A 26,482-nucleotide genomic window follows, 5' to 3' on the forward strand; every position below is an offset into this window, starting at 1 on the left:
ATATTACTTTGAACATTTCCAGGCGAGCGGCAGTGCTACTGTGATATTTTCATTGCGTGGTCAAATTGATCCTGCCCCAGCCCCTCTGACATCTCAGGCAAACAAGAGCAACTTGCTTACGCAAGACAGTGTGGGGGGGGGGGGTCAGGGGCACGCACAAGTCCAACTCTGGTACTACAGGCGGCTTGCAGCAGCAGAAAGTGGTATTGATATCTGTCAACAAATTTACAAGCAGTTCCATGTGGCACAGCAGCCAAGCTCCCTGCCTGCAATTGGGACGACCAGGGTTCGGATCCTGATCAAGGAAAATAGCCCAGAACACAGCATTGAATAAATTAACTTTAAAAAGTGTTTATTTTTCAGTATTTCCAGCGCGGACACTGTTTGGCGACCTCTGGTTTATAAGAAGGGGGTCATCAAATTTAATAAAGTTACATGCAAACAAGAATCGCTGCGTGTTCAGCGCCCACTTCTGCAGAAATACCCCACACTTGCAAAGCAGTGATCAGCAGGGGGCAGGCTAAGCTTGGGTTGGAGGCAAATATCTGCAGCAGCGTCCACGAATGGCTGCCACAGGGAGCATCTAAGCGCCTGCTGGCAAACTAGCCCGCTTCCGCGAACAAGCGATTCTCGCAGGAGTATTAATGAGCAACAATGCAGGTGCTCCCAAACACGAAGGACATATAGAGCCTCACCGTTGCGAATTAGTCTCAGCCCTGCCCAATGAATGAACATAGGCCTGATAGTCCCTCTTCTACGCACTAGTTGTCCTGAGTTTAGTAACTATGACGTGTGCTCGTGCATGTGAAATTAGAAAAATGCACTTCATGGAAGCGCGACCATTGACCTAGTTATTGGTTGTACGTGAAATGTACTGGTACTTTGCCATTAGCATGGTGACACATAAATGGCAAGTGCCCGACTTACTGAAACGGCCAAAGACACATTAAATGGTTCATGGGTGTTGCGATTTGGCAGCCATGTGCGACTGCCGACTAGGTCAATGGCTCACAAGCCCAATTTCTTGCTGATGTAAGACAGAGGGGGACTCTTGGGAAATTAACACACTGGTCGCATCTAATGTGTCAGTGAAACTTGTTCGTTTTTCACGGTAGAGCAGAAAGGTGCTGTGATTTGGTGACTGGAATGGTTAACCGTGGTGCTTGCTGTGTTGACTTCTTAGGCTGACAGCTCGGTGCGTTGAGTGCCCATGAAGTGAAATGACGGTCCCTCAGGCGGGGCTGTGGCACATGCCGGTGGATGGCAAGGAGGCGGGACACGCGCCCGGTACAGGCGCATGTTGGTGGGGGGACGCTTCGAGGGGCCATAGAGTGAGGAGGGACAGCAGCCAGCACGCAGAGACAGCCAGCCAGAGCATTGAGAGGTGGCTGCAGCTGGCTCCATCACGTGGCCAAACAGGACTAGTGGTGTAACTTCAGTTACGATTCAAGTAAGTGTTTGGCCTAATATGGAATAGCCGAATTCGGACGAATACTCAAAGCTGAAGTTCGATACACCCCTATTCAGGAACCACAGAGTGGAGGACCAGGCATTCCTTCTTTGGTCCGTTTTAAACTAGCATTGGTAATGCCAACTGTTGGGCTTTTGCATAGGCATGGGAGAGGCACTTGTGTGGCACAGCCGTAGTGGTATTAACTGGTCCTTAATGGTAGCAGGTGCTAAATGGTGCAAGCACTTGGGCATCTAATGGCAGTGCTTGGCAAATTCCTCATACGTTTACACAAGCCACAACAGTTGGCTTTGCCAATGCTTATTTTCAACAGGCCCTGAGTGAAGGATAAGCAGAGTGCTTATAAATGGTGGCTGAAGACAACCTGGTTAAGAAATGTTTTTACTGCACCAGTAGCTGGTCTTAGAACTCCAATGAAGTCATTAACTCTTACAAGACTGCTTTGAAAAAACACTGACAGGCACTTGGAGTGCAAGTAAGGTTTGCTTAAAGAGGTCCCAGGAGAAGGTGTGTTGGGCGGGGAATGGCAGGAACTGGGTGGGAATTACCATAGGGATTAGCGTTGCCATAGGCAGCCAATAGGTGCCGTCTGGCCTTTAGTCCATAAAATCAGGCCAACCCGCTCAGCAGAGTGAAGGGGAGTAACTGGTGCCTGCCTGCCCATCTGTACTGCCTGCTGTACAGAGCAGTGACACTTTGCCGACAACGGTGCTTTGCCCCCTGCAACTCCTAGTTCTGCTTCTTTCCACGGTATTGGCCCATGCGGGCCAGCATGCAAGGCTGACCTGGAATTAAAACGCCAGCACTAGTTCTGCTGACCTGGTTCTTGTTTACTGCCCTGTACAATAGAATGGGGGAGAACCATCTGCTTGGTTTTCCTTGTTAAGGCAAAGCCAAGGGCTGTGGATCAAGCTCTAACACCACAGCCACAAACTCCCACTGGCTGCAAAGTCGGGCATGGATAAATGGGATCCTAATGACCGGTTCAGTTGTCAACTCTCAAGGGATGCAAGTGGTAGGTCTTGAGGATCCACTTGTGAGTGTGGAATGGACGAGGATGCAGGGGTGTACCAAGTGGAAGGGCCGCTTGCTCCTGGCAGAATACCGTGTGATTATTTGGCCTGGATGCCCTGACGCTGATGGGTGAGTGTGAGTGCGGTCTGGTGCAGGCGGTAGCAGAGCAGTGATCAAGTTGGCCCTTGGCACGCATGAGTATCCTATCCAGTCCTGGTCGTCTGCATCTGGTTATTGGTTTTTCCTTGCAATGCGCATCATTGGTTTTGTGCTTGCTTCTCTTTGCTTAGTATTTACTGCTAGTGCCATTTCTATTGGCATGAGTTGGTTGGCATTTTCCCAGTGTTCTGCAAATGTACGAGTCTACTGTGGCTCCAGTCGCACCGTTTTCTTATCGGCACATGAAGGCCTTGTGGAGCAGAAAAGTGGTTTTGGCATTTGAACTAGTGCGCTACCTGTTGTCTTCAGCCTTCACCATATCACCTCCCCCGCCCCCACTACCTCTTTAGCCATAAAACCCACTGGCACCGCTAGGCTTGTTCATTTTCAGAGCTGGTATTTATTCATCGTTGAGCTGCCATTAAGGTTTTCTTTAAAATGACACACGATCGTCAGGGACCGTTAAGATCTTCGTATCCAGAGGCGCCCCTTCCAGCGTTCCAAGGAGTGGATGCCCAGGGTTTAGCAGTGCAGGCCCGGCGCCATCTTTAGGAAGAGTTTCTAGGCGCTGGCTAGCGGGTTCTCTCTGGCCTCCTTGCCCACCCTCCCTCTGCCTTGCCCGGGTCATTGGTGCCTACCCCCAGCAGGGCCATTCATGTGGTCATTCTGCTACCTATACTCGCCTACCACCCGCGTTTCAATAATCGGCGCCCTGTCAAACACGACTCGCTGTTTGTTCCAATTTGTGGTCATAGTAGTATATTGCATTACTTTAACTGTATCCTTGCACACATATGCTCCAACTTTGCCTCTTTACTGATTCTCACAGCATATCCTGTTTGAAGCTGCAACCACGCCTCGCACCGTCCTTGGCACACGGCATTATTCGCGGGTACTCCCGCCAATCTGAGCAATGGTTTTAATCTGCCCCCAAACTCGGTGGCGCGCGCGCATTCAGTCGCACTACGTTATTGCATTTTATCTTACCTTTCCTGTACCAACCCTTGATATGCGACTCTACAATGTCCACTATGCCAACCTATTCACATTTGGACCATCTCTATTAGGCTGATGTTGAGGTATTCTTCAGCTGTGTGTCTATATATTGCCTTCTTTGACGACTTTGCCATTGTGTTTTGCTTAGAAAGCTCGCCTGACCCATCTTGCTAGGACTGCCTCGCAGCATGCATTAAATGGCATTTGTATAATATGTCTACCTAGTGGCTAGAGCACCTCTAGCTCATTACTGGTACTGCATTCCTGATCCTCCTTAGTTGCCTACGCATGTTTACTGCAAAAATTGGATACAGAGAATGTTGCATTCCGTCACTGTTATATCATTGCACATCTCACACCATACTTGGCGACTACCACCCTCTCCTCGCTTGAAATTCACTTAAACGTGAGTCTGCGTCTAGCCCATCTTGAGAATTGCACATTAATAGGCCTGCTGCACTCGCTCCTCCCCAGCTCTAGCCTATATCGTGACTCTACTCTTGCAAACGTGTATTGTGTGACCCGCCACTATGCACGGGCTCTACCAGACCCCTGCAGCCAATCACTCCTATCTACCATCATCGCTCAAATTACTGGCATTCATTACTGCCTCCACCTCCATGTTGCCCTTGTGCACAACACCAATACTACCCTGACTAATAACTCTCGCTACATCACCATGGCTAATGCCACCCTACACACCAACCCTGCCTTATGGATCCAACACTTCGCTTCTAGACCTACGCTGAACCAACCATGCACCATCCATGTCAGGAACTCCAGACTAAGATCTAGACTCACCCATGCCTATTACCACCACATGACTCCCGCTCGACAAAAGAAATATTCGCACCTAGCAGCTAGGACCAACACTTCTCCTCCCACACCCACCCATGCCAAGAACTCTAACACGAACAGTATCAAAGGAGCATTAATTAATGCCAGATCCCTCACTGCCCATGCATTAGATGTAGCCGATCTCATCCTGTCCCACAACCTTGACTTTTTAGCCATTACTGAAACTTGGCTCCACGCAGCCTCAGGACCCCTACTATCGCTTGCCATTCCCTCAGAGTATAACATCAGACACGACTGCAACACAAACCCATCTAAAGAAGGTGGCAACGCCATCATCCATAAAAACTCCTTAAAAGCCCGTCTCTCCTCAGTGCATCATATCCCGTCGTCAGAAGTGCTAACAGTCAAACTTGCTACCACCCCTGACTACACCATTACTCTACACTTACTATACAGGCCCGATCTACTTTCTCTGAAGACTTATGGAACATACTGACAGACAACACTAAAACCAACTCTCAAATCGTCACACTAGGCGACTTCAACCTGGGCTTCTCTTACTCTAATGACACTGCGTCCCTGGTGATCGACAATATGCTCACCAATCTAGGCTTTACTCAGCTTATCAATAAACCTACACTCCAAGGGCAGAATCCTCAATTGGATGGCTAATCTTAACTGTGACATTATTGTGGACTCTATCCAACCTTGTACGTGGACAGATCACCATATCACCACCTTTACATCCCTGCCAGCACCACTCCAGACTTCGCACCTGCTATTCCTACTAGAAATAAGCATGATATAACGTGCGAAAAACTCCTCCCTTTTAATATTACCAGCTCTCAACGAACGGTACCTCGCGTGCACTGACCCAACTGTCCTCGTTAACCCCTTCAATCGGACCATGCTGAAAGCCCTTGACCTCATTGCCGCATCCAAACTGAGCAAACCTAAACCTCGAGCACACCTCAACTCTTGGTTTACACCTCAGCTCGGAACTCTACGCAAAGCTAAACGTAACTCTGAAGCACATTGGAAAAGTAATCCGACTGAATCCAATAAAGCCAGCATTATCCTAGCAACTCCAAACTGTAAGGAAGCCATATTACAGGCAAAAAAAGACGCCTACAATAAACGCATTGAACAAGCCAAGAGCTGTTCAGAATTCTCAAGGAATTGGAAACCCCTGTCATTGCACCTGACCCTTGTACCAAAGATAGTATCTGGTGCACTAATATTCAAAACGCACTCCTTGGCAAGATGGCCTCCCTCCAAGCCAAAATGAATGCCAAACAAACCAGTCTAGAATTCAACTCGCCACCCAACTTTCAACCAGCTAAAAACAACCCTAGCTTTCACTTGCTGACTCCATTCAGCTTTTCACCCTTACCCGTTACTGAAGTAGAAACTATCATTAACAGCCTTAAACCTTCCAATTGCCAAGGGGACCTATGCCCGCGCCTATTATCAAGGAGGCCGCCCATGAGCTTGCACCATTCATCACCACGTTCATTAACTCCTCCTTTAGTACGGGTATTGTTCCTGATAATCTGAAGGATGCTTGGGTCATCCCGCTCCCAAAAAAAACCCCACTTCTCTAGACACCAACATGCCCATCACTATGGTGCCTTTTCTTCTAAAAATCCTCAATCGAGCTGCGTACTTACAGATTCAAGAATATCTTGAAAGTAACAAACTCCTGGGACTAAGGCAATCTGGATTTCGACCGCAGCACGGTACCGAAACGGCCCTGATCTATCAAAACTCAGATTGAAGACTTAAGAGACAACGGTAAACTTGCTCTACTACTTCTACTTGACCTTTCTGCAGCATTCGATCTCGTAAATCACCAAATACTATGCCAACACCTTAAACTAGCCGCCCACTTCTCAGATAAAGCCATAGCCTGGATTAGTTCATTCTTGGACAACAGATCGATACAGGATTTTTCACCCTTAGCATCAGCCTTACCTTCTCCTGTCACATGCAGAGTACCCCAAGGTTCTTGAGTCTCCCCCACCTTTTAAAATGTGTTTACAAAGCCTCTATTTGATATTTTGGATTGTCTGGGTGTGTCATATACTAACTATGCTGATGACACCCAGATACTCATCCCGATCACAGGTGACCACACAACTGACTCCCTTGCTATCAATGCCATTTACCAAGTCATCCAAGCATGGATGGCTCAGCATGGACTTTGCCTAAATGACGAAAAGACAGAGCTCCTCATTCTCAGCTCACACCAAAGACTTGCTAGACTAGACCCTGCGTTTTAAATCCTTTATTAATGGTAATACCATTAAAGTTTCCAAAGACACAAAAACATTAGGGATCTACATCGACCCCACCCTATCTTTGACTAGACAAACAAATGCTGTAGCATCCTCAGCTGCATACACGTGCAAGTTGATCTCAGCCAGTCGTCCTTTCCTATCATTAGCCAACAGCATCACACTCGCCAGGGCTCTTGTGCTGTCCAAAATTGATTATTGCAATGCCCTCTACCTGGGCGCTAACAGTGGTAACCTTAATAAGATACAAATCAATGCTATCAGAGCAGCACTCAACATCTCCAGGAACCATCACATCTGACATACGACGCAGTATATGCTGGCTCTCAGTTTCACAACGCATATCACTGAAAACACTTGCTTTGACTCTCAAATGCCTCTCCCACCAAGCACCTAGCCACCTGGTCAATACACTCCCTCCTCAGCTCTAATAGACCCTGAAGAAATGCTCAGGCTAACTGCCTGTCCATACCACGCTTCAACCTCCAGAGATCTGACGGGACTAGCTTCCCAGTAATAGCCTCTAAACTGTGGAACTCGCTCCCCAACTCCATAAAGAGCGGAACCTTCCTTCCAACGATTGAAAAATTTGGCTAAAAACGGTCTCTCTACTCAAGGTGCGCCCCTGTCCTCGCCTAGTCAATCTCTGGTCATGCAATAGCCTGCCATCTCACTGCATGTAAATAGTGATTTGCTTTTTCTGTTCCTTCTCGCATATATAAAACTGCAACCTGTAATGTATAAACTGTAACTATGTAATTCCCTGTATGCTTTTACCATGTTGTAACCAAATGATGCGCCCGGATGCCCTTGGGCCTGGTGCGCTTTATAAGTAAATAAAATACAAACTACAAATACAAATAATGACTGTAGCCAGAACCATAACGTTTGCCTCCATATACCCTACATCTGCAGACTTGGAGCCAGCATCTGTCTTATGTCAATGTGCATCTCCTAGTGAAGGTGCAATGCCGTCTGAGCGGGTGAGTCCTTGGAGGAGATTGAAGTCTGTGATGATGGGGACTGTTTTTGGTGTGTTTGCGGAGGGGTGGGGGTGTAGTTGACTAATGGGGATGCACGCTCCTTTAATGTTGGGGTTGCTGACTGGGGCAGAGGGGGGGGATCACCTTGTTTCTCTATGTTGTGGTCTTTTGTGGTACGGGTCTAGGTGCGTGGTACGGGTCTAGGTGCATGGTACAAGTATCAGTGCGTCTGCACTTACGTGATGGGGTCCTTCTGAGTTGCTGCTGGTAGAGGTTTTGTTGGGTTAGGGGCGCCACTCATCCGGTCGGAAGCACCAGAGACCACTATGGAAAGGAAGGTACTTATAGTGGACTGCACATTTTTGGCAACATAAGGCTACCTCTTTCTGTATATCTTGACTTCTGTATACCTGTGGGAAACTCTCTGTTGTGCTGTGCGCTATCGAGGACCTCCAGTCCACTTTCTTTGTCTACAGTGTTTAAAAGCACCAACAGACCGTGGAGCGGGCCGCCGACTTGTGCAGCCGAGACTTGTGGTCTTTGGGTTCTGCGGTCCTGCCCATTCTCCTTCCCATCTGTGCCTGGCTCAGGTTGCCGCACCGAACGACGCATGACCTCAAGACTGCAGTGTCTTTCTTCTATCCACAGACCCCCTGAGCCGGTCTCTGCACACGGATCCCAAAACAGAAGTGACCCTTCCACCCCTCCTACTGTCTCAAAACCTGCCTCAGCCCTCCTGCTGCACTGACCCTGATCCTGCAGCGCTGTGGCCTTGTTTGTTTTAATTGCCATTACACCGCGACTGCTGTGTCTACCTGCTGTTTAGCTCAGCTGTATCGACGCCTACAGGGGGTGGATCGGATTGCTTGCTGTGCCACGTTGACTCCCTCTAACATTACACGCCTGTCCTCCGCACATTCTTGGTCCACTAAAATCATACCCAGCTGCACACAACTCGCCCCACTTCTCATCAGTCCAATTGACGTGTCCAACGCTGCACTCAGCAGGTGGCGACGGTCCCCCGAGACCCTGACTACCATACAATGAGTATTGGGAGACTGCGGTGGCTTGCCCCTTTGATCCTGATCAACGCATGACCGTGTCCACCCCCAATTCACTTCCAGTGACTGTGCGCCCAGTCCACTAACTTAAGATGCCGGATACTCTGGCTTCCCTTATCTCTGGAAAACTACTAAAATCTGTGGAACATTTCTTGAATTTGCATATATCTGCTGGTTCCAAATCATAAATCAACTGGAAAATATCTTCGCCTGGAGACTGCGGGGGCTTCCTTGCCCCTTTGATCCCGAACGGCATAACTTTGGACTCTGCCTTTCGCTACCACAGAATACATCTTGGTGACTCTTTAGTGAAACCCTGCTTCTGAAAGACTCTGGTAAATGACCTCTCGGCCAAACTTGTCCTTCTCTGGCCAGGAATCTACTCCAACAAACAAACCTGGCCCTAGAACCAGACAATGAAGGAAACGTGATTTTAAACGCTCCTGATCTTTCCTTCCAACCCACCATAAAGCAAGCGCTCTTCAATCCCTCTCACAAAAATGAAGCTCCAAAAGTAAACATCCAGCAACTCACTCATCGGTTGCCTACAACGGACATGAATGTGTCGCCCTCTCTGATCATTCCAACACAAATGAGACCTGACCTCCATCAGGAACTGGAAGACTCTATTCCTCCCGCTCCTTCTCTAGAAGGACTAGACCCTTCAACCAGCAAATGTGAGCTTCTTGAGACACCAACATTTGCGAATTCCCAGCCTATAACTGAAAACCCAATTCGAGATCCTCCCTGCTGTCCAGCGCTACCATCATTGCGGGATCGCCGAACAACGAGCCGCTTATTACTGCTGAACCTCCCCTCTCTCCAACCATTGTCATACAGTCCAAATCACCCCTTGTGCTCATTCCACAGAATCGTTTGAAAGATCCAATGATAGGAGAAGAATTATTTTCTACAGAGATACCAAATAAGACTACTCAAGGCACCCAACAGACAGAGCAGGCCATTGAGCCCAACCTGGTCCTTCAATCGAAGACAATCGCCACCATAGCTCCTAAAGATGCTAAACATAAACCATATGAGTTCCAAAGCTTGCAATCTTCAAAGAAAGAAAAAGCCAAACAAGCCAAACTGAGATGGTTCCAATCATATACTGCTCGAAGCCCTTCCAAAACCATGAAGCTGAGGGATGCACAACATTCCAAAACTAGGGTAGGTTGTCTATCCTTAGACATCACTGAAATTGAGTCACTCTTGACTAACATTGAAAAAAGAAGAGAAGTGGAGACCTACACGCCTACTGAACAAATGATTTACCAGCAACGTCAACACCGGCCTTAAGAAACCTACATCCTCTTGAGAACTATCCACCAAACAAAGCTTCGATTCCACAGCCACCATCCAATCGAAGGGAGCTACCATTAAAGAAATTCAAGTTTGAACATGAAGAAACATGAAGAAAATGACCCCTTTCTCCATATGCTCCGGCAATAATAAGAAAATCGCTACACCTACGACCCACTCAGAGGAGCAACATTCAAGTAATTAATGCCTATGTGCAACCCCTGATGAACAACTCCCTCAGAGGATTCCGACCACGATGGTTGAACTCCAAAACATACTCGCAACCATTACCCCACAAGCCATGATCCCTATGTACAAGTTATATGAAGCGCCCAATGAGAACCTTAAAGACCAAGCGACACTCCTAGCACTAATCCATACCAAACAAATCCATCTTGAGACTTTTATTCCCACTATAGAAAAACACTTGGATTGCGAAGCTGAGCTTTCCCATCAATGGCAAACGAGATTGTTTGACATGGCAGCGGCAGAAGGGGCTGAAAAAGCTCATCTTACATCCACAATGATGACCCTGATGAAGGCACACCCACTGCCATTGCCTAAGATACATGCGGCACAACTATCGAGGTCTTCAAAAGACCTTGAACCGCCGTCCACTTCGAGATCACAGATTCCGATCACACCCACGGTTTCCCCTTCTGACCATCTACATCCTGCCCTCGTGACAGCTGCGGAAATCCCACCCACAATGAAACCAACGGACACTTTTCAAATGTCAAATAATAAAGTTCACAAGGAAATGATGCCTGCGAAACACTCATAAACCCAAAAATAAACGAAAAATGGGCAATAAACAAACGGGATCTCAAGCCTTTTTAAGAAACCTTAACTTGACCACAGGCCTTGATCTGCAATCAAAACCCTGCAGCACAATTGCAAAAAAAGACAGAGAACCATGAACTCAGCCTAACATCAAGTACCAATCCTCGACATGCCCTATGCAAAACTGCTCAAAACCACCAGATATCCAAATGGATGATCTTCTCAATCTTACAACACACAGATCCCACAGAGACCCATGAGACTATAACAACTACCGATGAATCAGTATTGATAATACTTGAATATGCAATCGATCCAGCTGAGTTTTCTAATGGTCCGACCTTACTTCTTTCTACACAGGTGAGATTACAGGAATTTCAGACGTACCGTCAAACTATTCAATTGATATAACTAGAACGTCTGACAAGACCTCGGACAAAGAGACTTTAATGCTAGATCTATCAACTGACCAGTCTGAACCACGAGGAAATGACAGAGGAAATCCTCACAATGCTGATGCATACCGCCTACCACAGTTCATCAATCCTTGGCAGAAAAAACAGAGTGCACCCTCCAGATCACCTGTACCGATCGCAGACGAGCGTCTATCACTTAACGGGACTAATTTATTAAGATTGCTCCATGCAATCCCGCAATTTAAATCGATACAATCGCAGGAAATTAAGACAGTGAGCTTCGAAGATGACCAATTGCTAGACAAGATCCAGATTGAATTCTATACACCAGACGCCATGAATCAAATTTTAGAGATGACTGCATCATTGCTATTGCTGGGGTTTGCTTGCTCACAAACCTCAAAAGAAACAATGGACGCTGAAGAAAGGAAGTGCCCTGCTGTTCGACTGGCAGAGAACCTTCAAGATCGCAGCAGGACACAATATGACAGATCATCAAGGACCATGTCTAACACGAACCCCTCAGGTAGAAATAGATCAATCTCGCCATCAAATTTCTACCATGCTAAGAGCCCAGCCCAGCTCCAACAACCTTTCTGGTGAGATTATGAGGACGACCAACCAGCACATCTAAAAGAGTCAGAGTGCCGCTCATAACCATCAACCATACAAAAGATCCATGGGTGGAACCTGTGTTCATGGAACATGATGGGGATACTTCCACTTGTTTGAATCACCGGCTTCTGACCTGGAATCTTGTCATATAATATGCCTTCAAGAGACCTGGCTGACCCTCCTGCGATGGATTTACACATGTCCTTAACCCCACCTTGCAAGGCACCAGGGACCGAGCTTCCTCAGGATTTATGACCCTAATTAAGATCACTCCATCTTGGAATCTCCTTGAAACAGAAAATATCAGTCCATGGATTCAACTCACGATCATAAAATTGTCGAATCCTGTGAACTTAGAACATCAATTTCAACACTATAACCTGATCTCTAGAAGGATTGCGGTCATAAATGCGTCCTGGAATCCAGCAGCAATTAACGACAATTTTTTGGAAGGCGTTTTTTTGACAATCGATTATGATCAGTGCGAAATTTCCTAACATCGACTTCATCATTTGTGGAGACCTCCACATCCATCTCTATGCTTCCAATGCCCTCCTCAGACCACAACACATTATCAACAAGAGCTCTTCGTTGGACCAAAGAGATTTCCATGAGACACTTGGTATTAACAAGTCATCCTTGCGATGAACATAATCTGATTCCGACCTGGTAATGTCGAAACTCCACGGCAATTGGCTATATTTATCTCCAGCTCTGAACAACTTGTTATCGGAACATAAAATACTCCCTTCTACCAAGAGCGATCACTCCATGCTTATGATCCGTGGTCCGTGGTGTGGGACTGCGCGATTATCTCAAGCCAACACCCCCTCCTCTGTTAAAACTAACAGGAGCGACTACCAAGTTAAGATTCCGCAAAAACCACCTAACTGCTCTACCACAGACTTTCCATCAAACAAACCTGCCAGATGAACAAAAACAAAACTATGGCTGGATATTCATCCCCTTCCAAACAAAAGTGATCACAGCAGAGAAATCTGTCCATCTGCACTACTATAATTCAGAGTTGGCAAATAAAAATAAATCTCTAAGGCAAAACCTTCAAAAATGGAGAAAGGCCCCATTCAAGAAAATCGGGAAATGATCAAAAAATCAAAACAAGCCTACAGAAACTGGAAAAAAACATATGCGATGACCCTCCAACAAACGGACGCGGGAGCCATGCTATTAATGCTCCGAATAAGCACCTGAGAACTCTATGGAATCTCCTAAAATAATAACGTCTGACAGCAACAACTGATGGACTACAACGTTTTTAAACGGAAATGGATCGCACATTTCTCCAACCTTTACAAATCCTGGAGTCCAGATGAATATTTATTTTGGAAGATGCGATTTCAAATCAATCGACCATTACTTGGGATAAGCTAACATTTTTAGAAATGATTAAAAATCTTAATGCATCCCGAGCTCCTGGCCCTGACGGCCTGTCTAATGCCACCCTGAAACAGGCCCCGGATATATGGGTGAATCTAATGGACCTTTATTCTAACCCTAATCAATACAGTAAAATTGATACCTGCTACTTGGACTAGAGCAGTATTGATCCCGATCTATAAACAGGGCGACAGACGACCCTGCCAACTTCAGACCTATTGCTCTACTAGATCCTTTGGGAAAATTGTTTGTGACATATCTTCTCCAAAAACTGACTGCTTGGGCTAAAGAAACAAACTGCTTTGACAACCGACAAACATGCTTTACTCCTAATGTGGGGACAAACGTGAATCTCTTGATTCTAAATTTAATAAAACACGAAGCCTTAAACAACTCCCCAGTGTATGCCGATTTCATAGACTTGCATATGGCCTTTGATGCCATAAATAGGAATATACTGTGGAAAAGACTCGCAACATGGAAATGCCCTTTAGAGATCATCGAACCCATCAAGCTGATATATTCCAACACTTCAGTTACAATCAGATTAACAAAAGCAGGAATCCCCACAGATGCAATAAGAACCTAGAACGGCCTAAAACAGGGATGTCCCCTAGCGGCAACCCTGTACAACTTGTATACTGCCGACTACTCCACATATATAAAATCAGATACACTCAATCCACCGAAAATCAACTCCCTTCCTATTGCATACCTTGTGTATGCCGATGACATTGTACTGCTAGTTAACAGGCCTGCAAGAGAATCTGCGTATGACAGAAACATACATGAATGACAAGGAACTCCAGATCAATGTCAAAACCTAAATAATGACTAAACATCAAATTACAAGTCACCGCCATAGGCTAACAAACTTCATATTAGCCAAAAAACCTCTGGAGGTAGTCACCACCTTTAAATATCTTGGTGTATTAATTAATCAACAGAAAGCAGAAACAGCTTGGGTTACTACCCTTTAAGGCAAAATCCTAATGCTGGCCCAACAAGGAGTGATGCTACATAGGCGCAGTGGCAAATTCTCCCTGAAACCAATCCTAGCGTTTTATCGCCAAAAAGTAATCCCCATGATTACATATGGGAGTGACCCAGTGATCACTTCTACAAACATAAACTGGCACACTTTGGAAGCTGCCTTTTGGCAGAAGATAATAAACCTTCCAAAAAACTATCCTACGACCAGAATACGGTTTGAAGTGGCACTACAATCTCTCACCTCAATTGCACTTTGGAAGCAGATGGATCTTTTGTGCAAGGTAATAAACTAAGATCAAATCCCAGCAATTCAAATCCTAAGAGTAACACTGCACGCCATGAATAACAGCATGCTGAAAACATGGAAGGCAACCCTATTCCAACAAATGGCAAATGAAGACATGACAGCAGAAATGCATCAACCGTCCCCAACGCGCCAAGATAAAGTTGCAGCAAAACGACAGGAACAAAACAATAGACGGGAAAGAAAGATGCTCTATGAAATTGTAATGCCCAACTGATATACGAGCAATGAACGAACTTCTGCACTATTTGGCACTCTTCCCAGACCCAATTAGCCGTACTAAGTTTATGAAATTCTGACTAAACATTCTCCCGACTAGACAGACTATCTAATATTCGGCAAATACCGAAATCTGAACAATTCTGTCGCTTTTGCATGCACAAAGAAACACCGGAATCATTGAAACGCCCGATTTATGATCTGCCCTGCGCTGTCTGATAAGAGAGTCCTCTTTGGAGATCTATTCAAGATCTCTCGCCAACAAGAGGAAGGTGACTGCAAATGGCTAAAGATACTAAGAGGCCAAGACAAGAAACTGATTTACACCGTTGTTCAATTTCTCGTGGACATTCTGGAATATACTAAAGAACCAAACTCAGATGATGTACTGAATCGCTTGCGCCTCATTTATCGCTCCTATTTATTTGTTTCTTTGCTTTCTTCTCCCTTTTTGTTTTTGTCTCCAGTACGTGTAAATAATGAAATATGTTTATGAAACCCAAATTAAATGTTTATGTATGAACTATATCTTTTTTAAATAAAAAATATCTTGACTTAAATGTTTTTGTTCATATTTCTTCTTTCTCTTTTTTTAAACTCGTGATCTGGCATTCTCGCCAACCGAAATGGGCCTGCAGAGGGTTCCAGCCTCTCTTGCTTTGGGATTTATGCACAAGCAAAGCTCTGTAGTAGGGGCGCACTGTATGGTGTGGCCTGGGCTGTGTAGCAGGGGAGCAATGTACGGTGTGGCCTGGGATGTGTAGCAGTGGAGCACAGTACCGTGTGGAGTGGGCTGGGTAGAAGCGGAGCACTATACAGTGGGGTGTGGGCCGTGGAGTACAGTGTGGCATGTGTGCTGGGTAGTTTGGTGGGCTGGGCAGCAGTGGAGCACTACAGTGTGGGGTGGGTAGAAGCGGAGCACTGTACAGCGGCGCTGCAGAGTAGGGTGGCCGTTTCAAGGCTGCACACCCAATTGGGTTGGGTGAGGGGGGGCGGGAAACCCTGCTCACGCACTTGGTAAGGGAGAATGGGGGTGGGGGGTGGATGTATCGGGTTAATTTCGTGCTTGATTCTTGCTTGATAGTAAAGTTGGAGACCTTCAGAACTAGAAATGACTTAATCTGCTGGAACAAGAGTACTTTAAAAACATGCCCAGGGGTTAAGGCCTTAAAAAAAAAAGTGGTGGGCGGGGGGGGGGACTCATTAACATAACAATTGAATGTGGCATCATCAGAAATTAGCATATCAAGGTGCCTTCTGAAAAAGGTGGTGGGACTCCATCCACCCGTGCGTTCACTCGACTTGAGCCCTGCCCACTGGTGGTACGCAAGATCGGTGTCTAGTATTACCTGTAGTTTTACAATATGCAGTTGGGTGACCTCTCCAGGAATGCCCGTGACAGAGTACCTGTTGGTGATGGCTGGTGATTTCTTTTTTTAATTTGGTCGCGCATTATTAATTTTACTCACATAATTGGAGAGGTGTCCAAAAGAAACCAAGAGGGCTTTGGCAGAGGGTGGGAGGAGTGTTCATCTTATTACAAAAGTGTCTTAAATTGTATATTTTACAGCACAGTTTGCAATCTGTTTGGGGTAATAGCTTGCAAGCAAGAATGCAAAAATGAGGAAAACGTATTGAAGTCTGACCCTATTCTCAATATGTACATGGTTGATATGAGAAACCAAATGGGTTTGGGTTCCAAAAAAGGCGGGGGATAGCAGTAGAGGCAAAGGGGGATTATGGCAAGCAAACAGTTTTGGCTTTGGATCTTTTGTAGGCATGGGATAAGCGTCTGGCTGGCAGTGCCATAATGGCACTACCTGGCCATAACATGGCAACCGCTGGAAAATGGCGTGATTACTAGGGCATATGATCACATAGGCGTTTTTCAGGCTATCAATGGCTATCGACAAACCACACCAGACTTCCATGCTTATAAATCTAGTGGCCAAGGGCATTTGACAATTATCACAGCAGTAGCCCAATTTACAGCTGAAATGAAGTCATTAACTCTCTGAAGACCACTTGGAAGTAACACTCGTAGCCCTTTGCAGCACAAGTTTTATTTATTATTTTTTTTTTTATTGCGGGTTCGGGATGTGGTGGGGGGAGGGTCAGGGTAACCTTAATTGAATAGGTAGGTGGGTTATGTGCTTTTTTCGGCAATTGTTATAAGGCTCGTTTTGCAGTTGGGGTGGGGTTGGGGGGGGCATTCCAGTGGTTGGCACCACTGTGATGTGTGAGATTAGTTTTGCTTGCATCTTGGCTTGCAGCTGAGAGATTTTGCCCATGAAGGAGTCGGGCGTCATTGCACTGTCCTTCAGAATGGTGGCGGTGGGAGTAATGCGAGTCTCTAGCTCGCAGAGGATGGAGAACAGTTTGCGTGAGCTGGAGGACGCCTTGGTGATTGTCATTGTAGGCGGCAGCTTTGGTGCCATGAACAGTGCGTTTGTGTTGTGAAGACATTTTCGAGAGCAGGGCTTTGTTAGTTGTGGAAGGGTCTTTGAGCCAAGCAGCTTCTCAGTAGCAATGTGGTAGTGTGCTACTGTAAAACATGGTCCCGCTCTCTGCCCAAAATGTCGGTATTTCCCTGCAAAATACGCGTCGATGGTGCGTTAGAGGGCGGCCGCATAACATGAAACCGTCACGCAACACTCGCACGCCTCTTCATGCATGCATACAAACAAAAACACTATTCTTGGCATCGGTCTCTGTCTTGGTGGGGTCCCACAATTACAGAAAACCATCTGGGACCTCAGAGTCGGGAACCTTCCTCCACCACTTTCAGGTCTGTAATAGTCTGGGGTGAGTGATGGGGGTGGGGGAGAGGGATGGATGGAGAGACCTTTATTGGGGAAAACGGAGCCAAATGAACGCTTGGATGTCATGGTAGATCTCCCTGCATATTTCAGGGCTGTACATGTCTGGGCCTGGGAAGCAGATTACATCGCACCTGGAGCGTTCACAATGCCATGCAGTGTATTAGGGACTCCAGAGCAATGAACCAGGCACCTTGGGTAGTGTTACTAACTATGGTGCCAGAATAATTGTCTGCCGTTGTCCCTGAAACTCTAATGGGGGGTGTGGGAGTCTCCCGAGTCTCCCGAAGAGTTGTGGTTGCCTGGCTTTGGTGTACAGAGAAAATAGTATGGCCTACAAAAAAAAGAATACTACTACTTCGTCTCATTTAGATGCGTATGCGATCCTAAAGTACTGTTCTAGATGTGTAGATTTGAGGTTTGGGATGTTGGGAGACAATAAGAAGCGATGTTGGGGCCGGGCAATGTAAATGTGTTGTACTTACTATGCACTGTGGGTAGACTTCTTTGATGCGGGCAGTGCCGCCTTGGTGACCGGACACTAGTCGTTCACCATATGCAACGGTGCGTGCAAACGCCAGCTTGCTCAACTGTTTTGCCTTTTGGGACCCACGTAATAACCGTGCTGATTTTACAGTCCGTTTTGATATGGTGAGATCCTAATTTAAAACAAGTGTGCTAACGTTCAATGAAGGTGTGGCAATTCTGCTTATTGCCAGTAGGTGGTAGTCAAACGTTTAGAATCGCGTTTCGGAGTTCGATTATTTGTTTTGTAATACACTGAAAAGAAAATGGGAGAATACATGCTTTTTCCAACTGTTTAACTATTGTCATTGGAATTATTGTATAAAATGAATATGTACGAATCCGTTTTCCTTCAATCGAGCTGGAGGATTGCAACCTGCAGTGCCCGAATGATTTTGTTTTAGATTTTGTTTAAATCTATTTTAGTGTCCATTTTTACAGCTGATTATATCCAACACCCGTTTTTATAATGGATTCCATTCCCGTTTAGGCCAGGTATTTCAATTGGACGCCATCTGTTGAGCCACTCCTGTGGTTGCATATGCCGCACGCCTTTGTTAAAGGTTCCTTAGGTACTTGCGATTCTTGGAGCCGCCCAGGCCCGACTACAGATGTGGGGGCCATTTCAACATTCGTGGGAACCCTGCTTGCTTATAGCTGGAAACTGTCTGATGCACCCGTGGGGTGGAAACTAGGAAATAAGCTGGGGATTAATAGCCACTGATTATCACAAGACGGGCATCCAACAGAGTTGAAACACTAAACGCCCACTGAAAAGATATAACACCTTCTTTTTTTGTTTGGAAGGCTAGCTCAAGGGAAATGCACTTGCTTTGGGAACAGGTGGGTGCAGTGACATATGGGCTCAGTTTCTGTTCAGTGCTTAGAAGCTGGAGGAGGCTGGCATTAATCAAGTTATGAAGGGACCAAAGAAAATAACATGGACCCTTCTCTATGGCTGCTGCTGTGTACATTTTTTGTTTTTTTTTGTTTTTTAAATGTACACCTGCAATTACTGTGACTTGCACTGCAACACAGCCTTGCCGTCTCTTTTTAATGTTAAGGAGGCTGGTACTGTAGACTTAGATGTTGTACTAGTGACTTACAGGTGTTGGGAGAGAGTGTTTGAGACATAATGTGCTGTAAGAGTTGAAATACATTGAATGCAGATATAAGATGTTTGAGGAGGAGGGTAATTGAGAATCATACTGTTGGGGTTGAAAGAGGATACTGGACACATATGTTGCTAGCTTGCTTCAGGTTAATGGTGTTGGAGAATGCTGGAGACTTAACTTGCTGGAGGATGGCACTGTGTAAACATGAAGCTGTTGGAGTGAGGCATTGGAGGTTTAAGGTGTTGGAGGTCGGGAGTAAGTGCCAGAAATTTAAAGCTGTGCAATGGTTCAAAGTGCACTATCGACAACAAAATCCTTGCGTGTGTTCAAGTATAAAAGCACAAAGTGGTAGAGCCTCTGTCTTCTGGTTGGTCTTGTGGTGTTCAGTTGCCGTGTCCAAGTCTGAGGCCAGATAATTGGCAGGCACTGGATGTCTGCGCTTGGGGTTTAGGCTTCTTCAAGATACTCTGTTTATGGTTTAGCCCGAGTGATGTATAATAGTCCAGGTCGTTGTGTTGGACGTCTGCTTAAATTCAGTTAATTTAGTTCGGTCGTATGGGCCTATACACACTGATATTAACGCTACATATGGTGATCCATTCTTGTATGAAATGTATATCATATTACAGTGATATCATAACCATATTTTACTGAGGAACAGCTATGTGATGCCACTTGTTTTGTCAAGAGGTGAAAGGTAGTGTGCCATCACTTTCTGTGATGTCAATTGGGGGCGGGATAGAATTGCATCACTTCCGATGTTGTCAGAGGTGAAGGGTCGTGTGATTGTAACTTCTGCTACCCCTGGCATTTTTGTGAAATGACGTCCCTGCTCCCACCACTTAATTAAAACTATGGTACGGGTGATCTTGAAAACAAATGACTAGTTTTCGAGCTAATGGACTACTTATTTCTGATCTATGTATAGTGCTTTTTTTGTAGGAATAGTTGCACGAACATGTCAGAGCGTTGCACAAACTATATCTAACTTTATATATGTACCTACACAACGGCACGAAGAACGAATTTTAAAATCCTCATCTAATAACCATAATCGTAGGCTTTTCCCCAGTTGATTTTGTAATCTATAAAACAAAATTAAAGTAGAGCGCTGCTGCCCTCTTCTGGCTTACTTTTGCATCAGTCGCTCCCAGTTGACGGCCATTATCGTCCACCGCACTACAACGTTTATATAGATAACCTTGGCCTGTAAAATGCTTCTGCCTAAGTTATGTGCAGTGTTCGATCACTGAACCGCACTACACCGTAATCGCATCGGTTTTCCAGAATGCACGAACTTTGTTTTTATTTGAATCGTGGTGTAAGTCGTTTGATTTCTCGCATCGGCTCGGGTTTAGATACGTTGTTTGGTCTACTTATTCTCGGCGGGTGCTTTTCTGATGTGGGGAAAGCTTTGACTTTTTTGGATATTGGATAGAGCTGCCTCTGTTGCGAAATGATCGTGATTTGTAGAGTTTGAAATATACAGACGCTGTGTCCTTCATTTGCTGTACTTTCAGTGATCCCTGGTAATGGCATAACTAATCCTTTATCCAGTGTGCTCTGTCCAGTTGGTGTTGGGGGCTGCTCCGGGTCACCGGGCAGCCCCATACGCAGGTCGGAGGACACACGACAGGACGCACTGGTGCGGCCCTCATGCCGCGGACTCATGGATGGGGGGGTCACCCCACCCGCTCCGGACCACCGGAGCTCCACACGTGGCCGGGGGCACCCGGTGCACAGCGGTTCAGGGCCTGGGGACACCCAGGCCGGGGTCGCCAGCCTAGCCCCCCCCCTCACAGGGCAGGGTGGACCCACACGGACAGCGTTGCCCGGCAGAGGCACCGTCCTCGAGCTGGGCCCCGTCCGTGGGCCCAGCGAACACGGTGCAGCACCAGCATGGTGCTTCCCAAAGAACGACACCGGAGTCAGTTTCCGTCTTGACTGACGAGCCGGAAGCAGCTCGCCTATTTTATTAACGTGGCCACATGGGGGACCCATGTGACCACAGCACACATATTGGAATGTAGCATGTCCCCCTGACATGCAACAGTTGGCACCCTTCACAGGACTGGTTTTCAAACGCAAGTCGCTGCTATCTAATGGGTGTGGTGGGGGATACAAGTACGCCCAGGGACGTCATTTCACCAAAATGACACTGGTAGCGGAAGTGACATCACACGACCCTTGATCTCCTGATGAGTTATGTCATTTGACCCTGCCCCAAAAAGACATCACAGGAAGTGAGGGCACACATCCTTTCACCTCTTGGCATCACGTAGCATTGTCCTTCAGTACACAAAAAGATATGGTTCCAACATCACTGTAATGAGATATACATTTCATATAAGGATGGATCACCAAATGCAGCGATAGATCAGTGTCAAGGCCCATGATACCACAGAGAAGTGTAGGAACCCGAATCCCCTCATTATGTGGATCCGCCCTGTTATTTCAACATGACTACAGAGCAAAATCACATTCTGGGGGGGAAAACGGTGGGTATAGGAATTGGGGAAAGCCAGGATGGAAGGGGACAAGGAGAGCATTTAACCACAGAGTGCAAATGCAAATTTGTCTAAATGTATGTGACCGACAACACTAAATTTGCACCGAGTTATTTGCAAATTATAGTATTTGACAGAGGCTCATTGGTAGAAGGCTCGGCAAGCAAATTATGTATGGGTGGGTTAAGGGTTTTGATTCAAGTCTTTAGTGACACCCCTCATGCTCTCTTCCCTTTTTAGTTTGGGCAATTAGGTGTCGCTTGCAACGCCCTTAAGCCAAAACTATTGGGTTAGAGTACAGATGGGGAGAAATGGGATATGAGGGACACACAGCTTTTAGGTGTGGCTTGGTTATTTGCCCACCATTTGATTGCCCATAGCCATTCTAATCCCTACAGACATTCCCACTCAGTTCCTACCCCTCCCTCCCCAACATGTTCTCCTGGTAACTCTTTGAGCTCACTTTAATCAAGCCTTACCATCAAACATTGACCTAGTGCCTGCCAGTGTTCTTTCAAAGAAGTCTGCTGAGAGTTAATGACTTAAATGGAGTTGTAAGCCCACTTCTGGTGTAATAAAAATGTCTTAACCAGGTCTGTATTCAGCTACTGAATTTAGAAGCCCTGCGCCTGTCCTTCACCGAAGTGCTATTAAAAACTAGCACTGGCACGAAGGCCACCAGGGGGCGCTCTGATGCTGGAAGCTTTGGTGTGAGAGTCCCGCATAACGCCCCGAAAAAGTGGATCGAGACCCACTTTTAGTGCCCCCAAGAACCAGGAGATTCTGGTGCCCGAACCACCACCCCCCCCCCCCCCCCCCCGGAGCAGAGAGAAGGAAGAGCGGTCAGAATCGGCCCAGCAATACTTTGGTTTTGCCTACACTATAATCGAGGCGAAGCCGAACGCCGATAGAGCCACGGCCGAGCTTCAGAGGAAAGTGGGACCAGGACCACTCGGCCGCCCGAGGCAGTGGAGGTACTGGCCAGAAGAACGCGGGAAGGTGAGTCGGTGCTCTTCGTCCACCCCCCCTCCCCTGTGGCCACCATCAGTGGGGGCGAGGACCCAGCGGCCCCCCCACCCCCTCATCCCACGCCATGCAGTGGCCCACGTCACCATGAAGACCCTGCCGGAACGAACCTCTGGTCCTGAGAGGGGGGGGGGGGGTCCTTGAGAGGCAAAAGCCTTGGAAGGCGCGGCAGGCCCAGAGAGGGCACGGAGCTGGTGAATGATCCACCGCCAGACACCTCGTGGAAGTTACGCCGGTTGAGGCAGTGTGGTGCTCTGCTTCCGTGTCTGACCTTATTTAAACAAATGATCTTGGAACTTGGAACAAATGATCTTGGAAAGAACAAGCAGGGAACAGCGGGATGCTCATGCCACAGGCCCTGGAGAAGGCCTGTGGCCTGTTAAGCAGGCTCTGGAGAGAACCTTCACGTGGGGCTGTGAGGCCTCACCATTTGAAAGGACAGGAATTGGCGGGGGGGGGGGGGGTGGCACTGGCGAGGCACCGGAATAGGTAGCGAGCACAAGGGGCCTCAGACACACCAAAGACGTACTCTGAGCCCTGGGCTACATCGGGGAAAGTACCACAGACTTGCTCATACCAGGATAACAAAGGTAGGCCTCCCAGAGACAGCATATCTGCGGCAGGGGCCTGTGGAAGAGGCCCCACAAGAAAGGATCAGAAAGGAGGGGACCCCCGATTTCGGGAGAGTGCTCGCCCCTGGGGCCACTGAGAGGAGCTGCAACCCAGAAGTTGATATGCAACTGTGGCGCCGAAAAGGTGTGTGCTAGGTGGAAGGTGCCCCGTGCTGAAGGTGAGGGGTGGCGTGGGCCCGCCCCTCAGGCCGTAGAGAAGTGGAATGAACAGGAAAGTGAATTCCTTCTAGGGGATACACAGAAGGCAGAATAATTCCCCCCCCCCCCCCCGGCAATGGTGTCCGTGTCAGTGAAGGAGGGGGACAACCGGGTGCAGGTGAAGGCAAAAGGGTGATCAGACACTGGGTTTCGAAGCACTACAGGAGATGGGGTGACCTTTGTAGGTGCCGGGGCCCCTGTGACCCCACCCACACACCACTTGAGGAGTAAGAACACTCCACATCTGCCTGGAAAATCACTTGCCGAGGCCCTCTCCAGTAATGGACAGAGGTTGTCTGACGGGGGCGAGTCACCCCCCACCCCCCCGCGTCCAGGAAGGGGGAAGGAAGCACAAGGCTAATCTTGGGAGGTGTGGGCCCCTGATCTCGGGGCATGTGCCCACCTCCCGGACTGCAGGCGGAGAGGACACCCCCCCTGACCAAGGGCATTCCGAAGGTGGGAAGCAAACAGCAACTGGTCCCTACAGACCACAGAAAGGGACACCCCACGGAGTGCCCTTAGTGACATTAGGGAGAGACGCATGGAAGCAAGGCTGAAGCTGGCTGCCTACAAGTATACGAGTGGTCCGGGAGATCGTTAGTCCAGCATGGTCACCACACCAGAAGAACCCGCTGTCCCCTAGAAGGATGTTGCCGTACTAATGGAAGAAATACGGAATATGAGGCCGGACATTGGGAGCAGGGTGGACAGAAGTACCCAACAAATCGACAAAATTGAAGAGACTTGAAGTCGAACACAATCAATCATCCCTGGACACCCTAGAGACACAAATAGACATGCAGTTCACCGAAATGGAGAGCCGTGAAAAAGAGGTCCGGATGAAGATGGCCGATCTCAAAAATCATGAGAGGGCGAACGACCCAGACTTGGACCAGGAGGGGGAAGCAGAGCATGATCTGAAGAGGGAATTACATGAGATCACAAAATTGGTCTTCGAGGATGACATTATTGATGAAGCTAAGATTGAGAGAATTCATCGAGCTGGTGTGGGTACTGGGGGCTCGAGGTCTGTCCTCGCTAAGCTCCATAACTATACCGACCAAGTGAAGATCCTTCAAAAGGCGAGGTCAAGAGGCCTGGTCACATGACATCCAGAGTGACGATCTTTCAGGACCTGTCCTCCCTGACACTGACCAAACGGAAACTGTGCTGACCAAATGGCTCAATGAGAAGGGAGTGACATACAGGTGGGGGTTCCCGGTCTCCATCCCCTTTTGAATATGACGATCATAAATACAAACTGATGACGGAGGAAGACCTTCGTAAACTCAACAGGGAATTGCTTGGAGCAGCCAACACTTCAGAGAATCGTGGAGACAAGGTGGCAGGCGATAGGCAATGGCTGATCAAGAGACCTAGGAGAAGGCGAATGCCAGGATCTAGGAAATACAGAAAGCTGAACACGTCACCCATGGCAGACAATTGTACCAGATCCGACGGGGTCATGGAACTGGGGCGTTGCCCACCAGGGCGAACTGTGGTGAGTATGACCAGGCAGGTCACCGATGGGACCGGCTAATGTGGTGTTTGGGCTGCGGGCGGAGGTATTTTGTTGGAAGTGGCCCAGGTCGGGGTGGCGGATCGAAGTAGATGACCTGGGGGGGGTCTCGCATCAGGATTTCATAGGGGATGTCAGATCATGGAGGGGGAAAGGGAATTGGAGGAGAGGGACAGGAGGGGGCTCGAAGTATGCTAGGTTTGATATGCACAGGACTGGAAGGTAGCTGGCTCCAACTGGTAGTCCTATTTATTGATTTTCCCTGGTGATGCTAACCAGGGGGATTCGGGTGCCGAGGAGGGGTAAAAAGTGGGTGCAGGGGGGGCACTTTAGATGGGGGTAGGACAAGGATCTTCTCAAAGGAGTTTGCTGGTTGTGGGGGAAGGATTTATAAGCAAGGGCCGCCCGTAGAGCCTAAAGTTCAGAGGTTGGGCATGATGGGAGGATGGCTGTAGTCCAGGGAGGACAGAGTGGGTCTCCTGATGGTGGGGACTTTGAATGTTCAGGGGATGAACTCGCCCTCAAAGCGAGGGAATTTCGCAGAGGTGGTTTTGATGTGCTGTTCCTTCAAGAGACAAAATATGCCAGAGGGGAAGAAAGGAAGGTCCCGGGGAAGGTGCTGGGGCAGGAATATTGGGGATTAGGCCCCCTTAGGAAAGCAGGGGTTGGAATTCTTATTGCCAAAAGACTAAGGATGGAGGTTGCAACTGTCTGGGCCGACGAGGAAGGTAGGGCTCTCCTTATCTCGGGTACTATAAACAAGGTCGAGATCACATTTGCGACGATCTACTGCCCAAATCAGGGGCAACAGCGATCTGCTGAAAACCCTCCCAAAGATCATGCTCGAAGCTACGGGCCATATAATTTTGGGGGGGGCGACCTAAATATGTGGGCAGATTTTAGGACTGACAAACAAACCCAGGAGGGAGGGACAGAAGAAGGGCCTCGGCCAGTGCATGAGGAGGTTTCGGGGATGATTGAGGTTTATGGGCTTCGGGACATATGGCAGCACCTACACCCAGATGAAGGGAGGTATACCTTTTACTCGGCCCCACATGGCACTTATACCAGGATCGACTACATCTATATATCAAAGGGTCTATGGGAGGAGGCGATGGGCTCTGAAATCTGATTTCAGGATCGGACCATGATTTGGTTTTGGTGGACCTTAACTGGCAACGGCTTGTACCCAGGGGGTCTAAAGGGAGAAGCAAAGCTTCCCTATGGAAAGACCCAGTGTTCCATGAGGAACTGTTCAAAGAGATTGTCGAATATTTCAAAGTGAATAACACAAGGGAGGTTTCGAGGAGAACGGTGTAGGAAGAGGGGAAG

The 26,482-nt window shown here is 47.6% G+C and overlaps 1 protein-coding gene across 2 annotated transcripts in view; it reads left to right on the forward strand.

Annotated features, from left to right (window-relative positions):
- The window catches only part of FTCD (formimidoyltransferase cyclodeaminase), a 212,007-nt gene that overhangs the window by 22,358 nt on the left and 163,167 nt on the right, over window positions 1-26,482 (forward strand). The window contains exon 1 of one of the 2 annotated variants that reach the window (XM_069616045.1): window positions 24,881-25,132. The exons of the other annotated variant lie outside the window; for it this stretch is intronic. Within the exon in view, the coding sequence (XP_069472146.1) occupies window positions 24,896-25,132 (237 nt within the window). The 5' untranslated portion in view covers window positions 24,881-24,895. Of the gene's footprint in view, window positions 1-24,880; window positions 25,133-26,482 lie in introns of those variants that run through there. 2 annotated transcript variants of the gene reach the window in all.

This window comes from Ambystoma mexicanum, chromosome 9 (assembly GCF_040938575.1).
Source record: "Ambystoma mexicanum isolate Mex_15411 chromosome 9, UKY_AmexF1_1, whole genome shotgun sequence".
NCBI classification, from domain to species: domain Eukaryota; kingdom Metazoa; phylum Chordata; class Amphibia; order Caudata; family Ambystomatidae; genus Ambystoma; species Ambystoma mexicanum.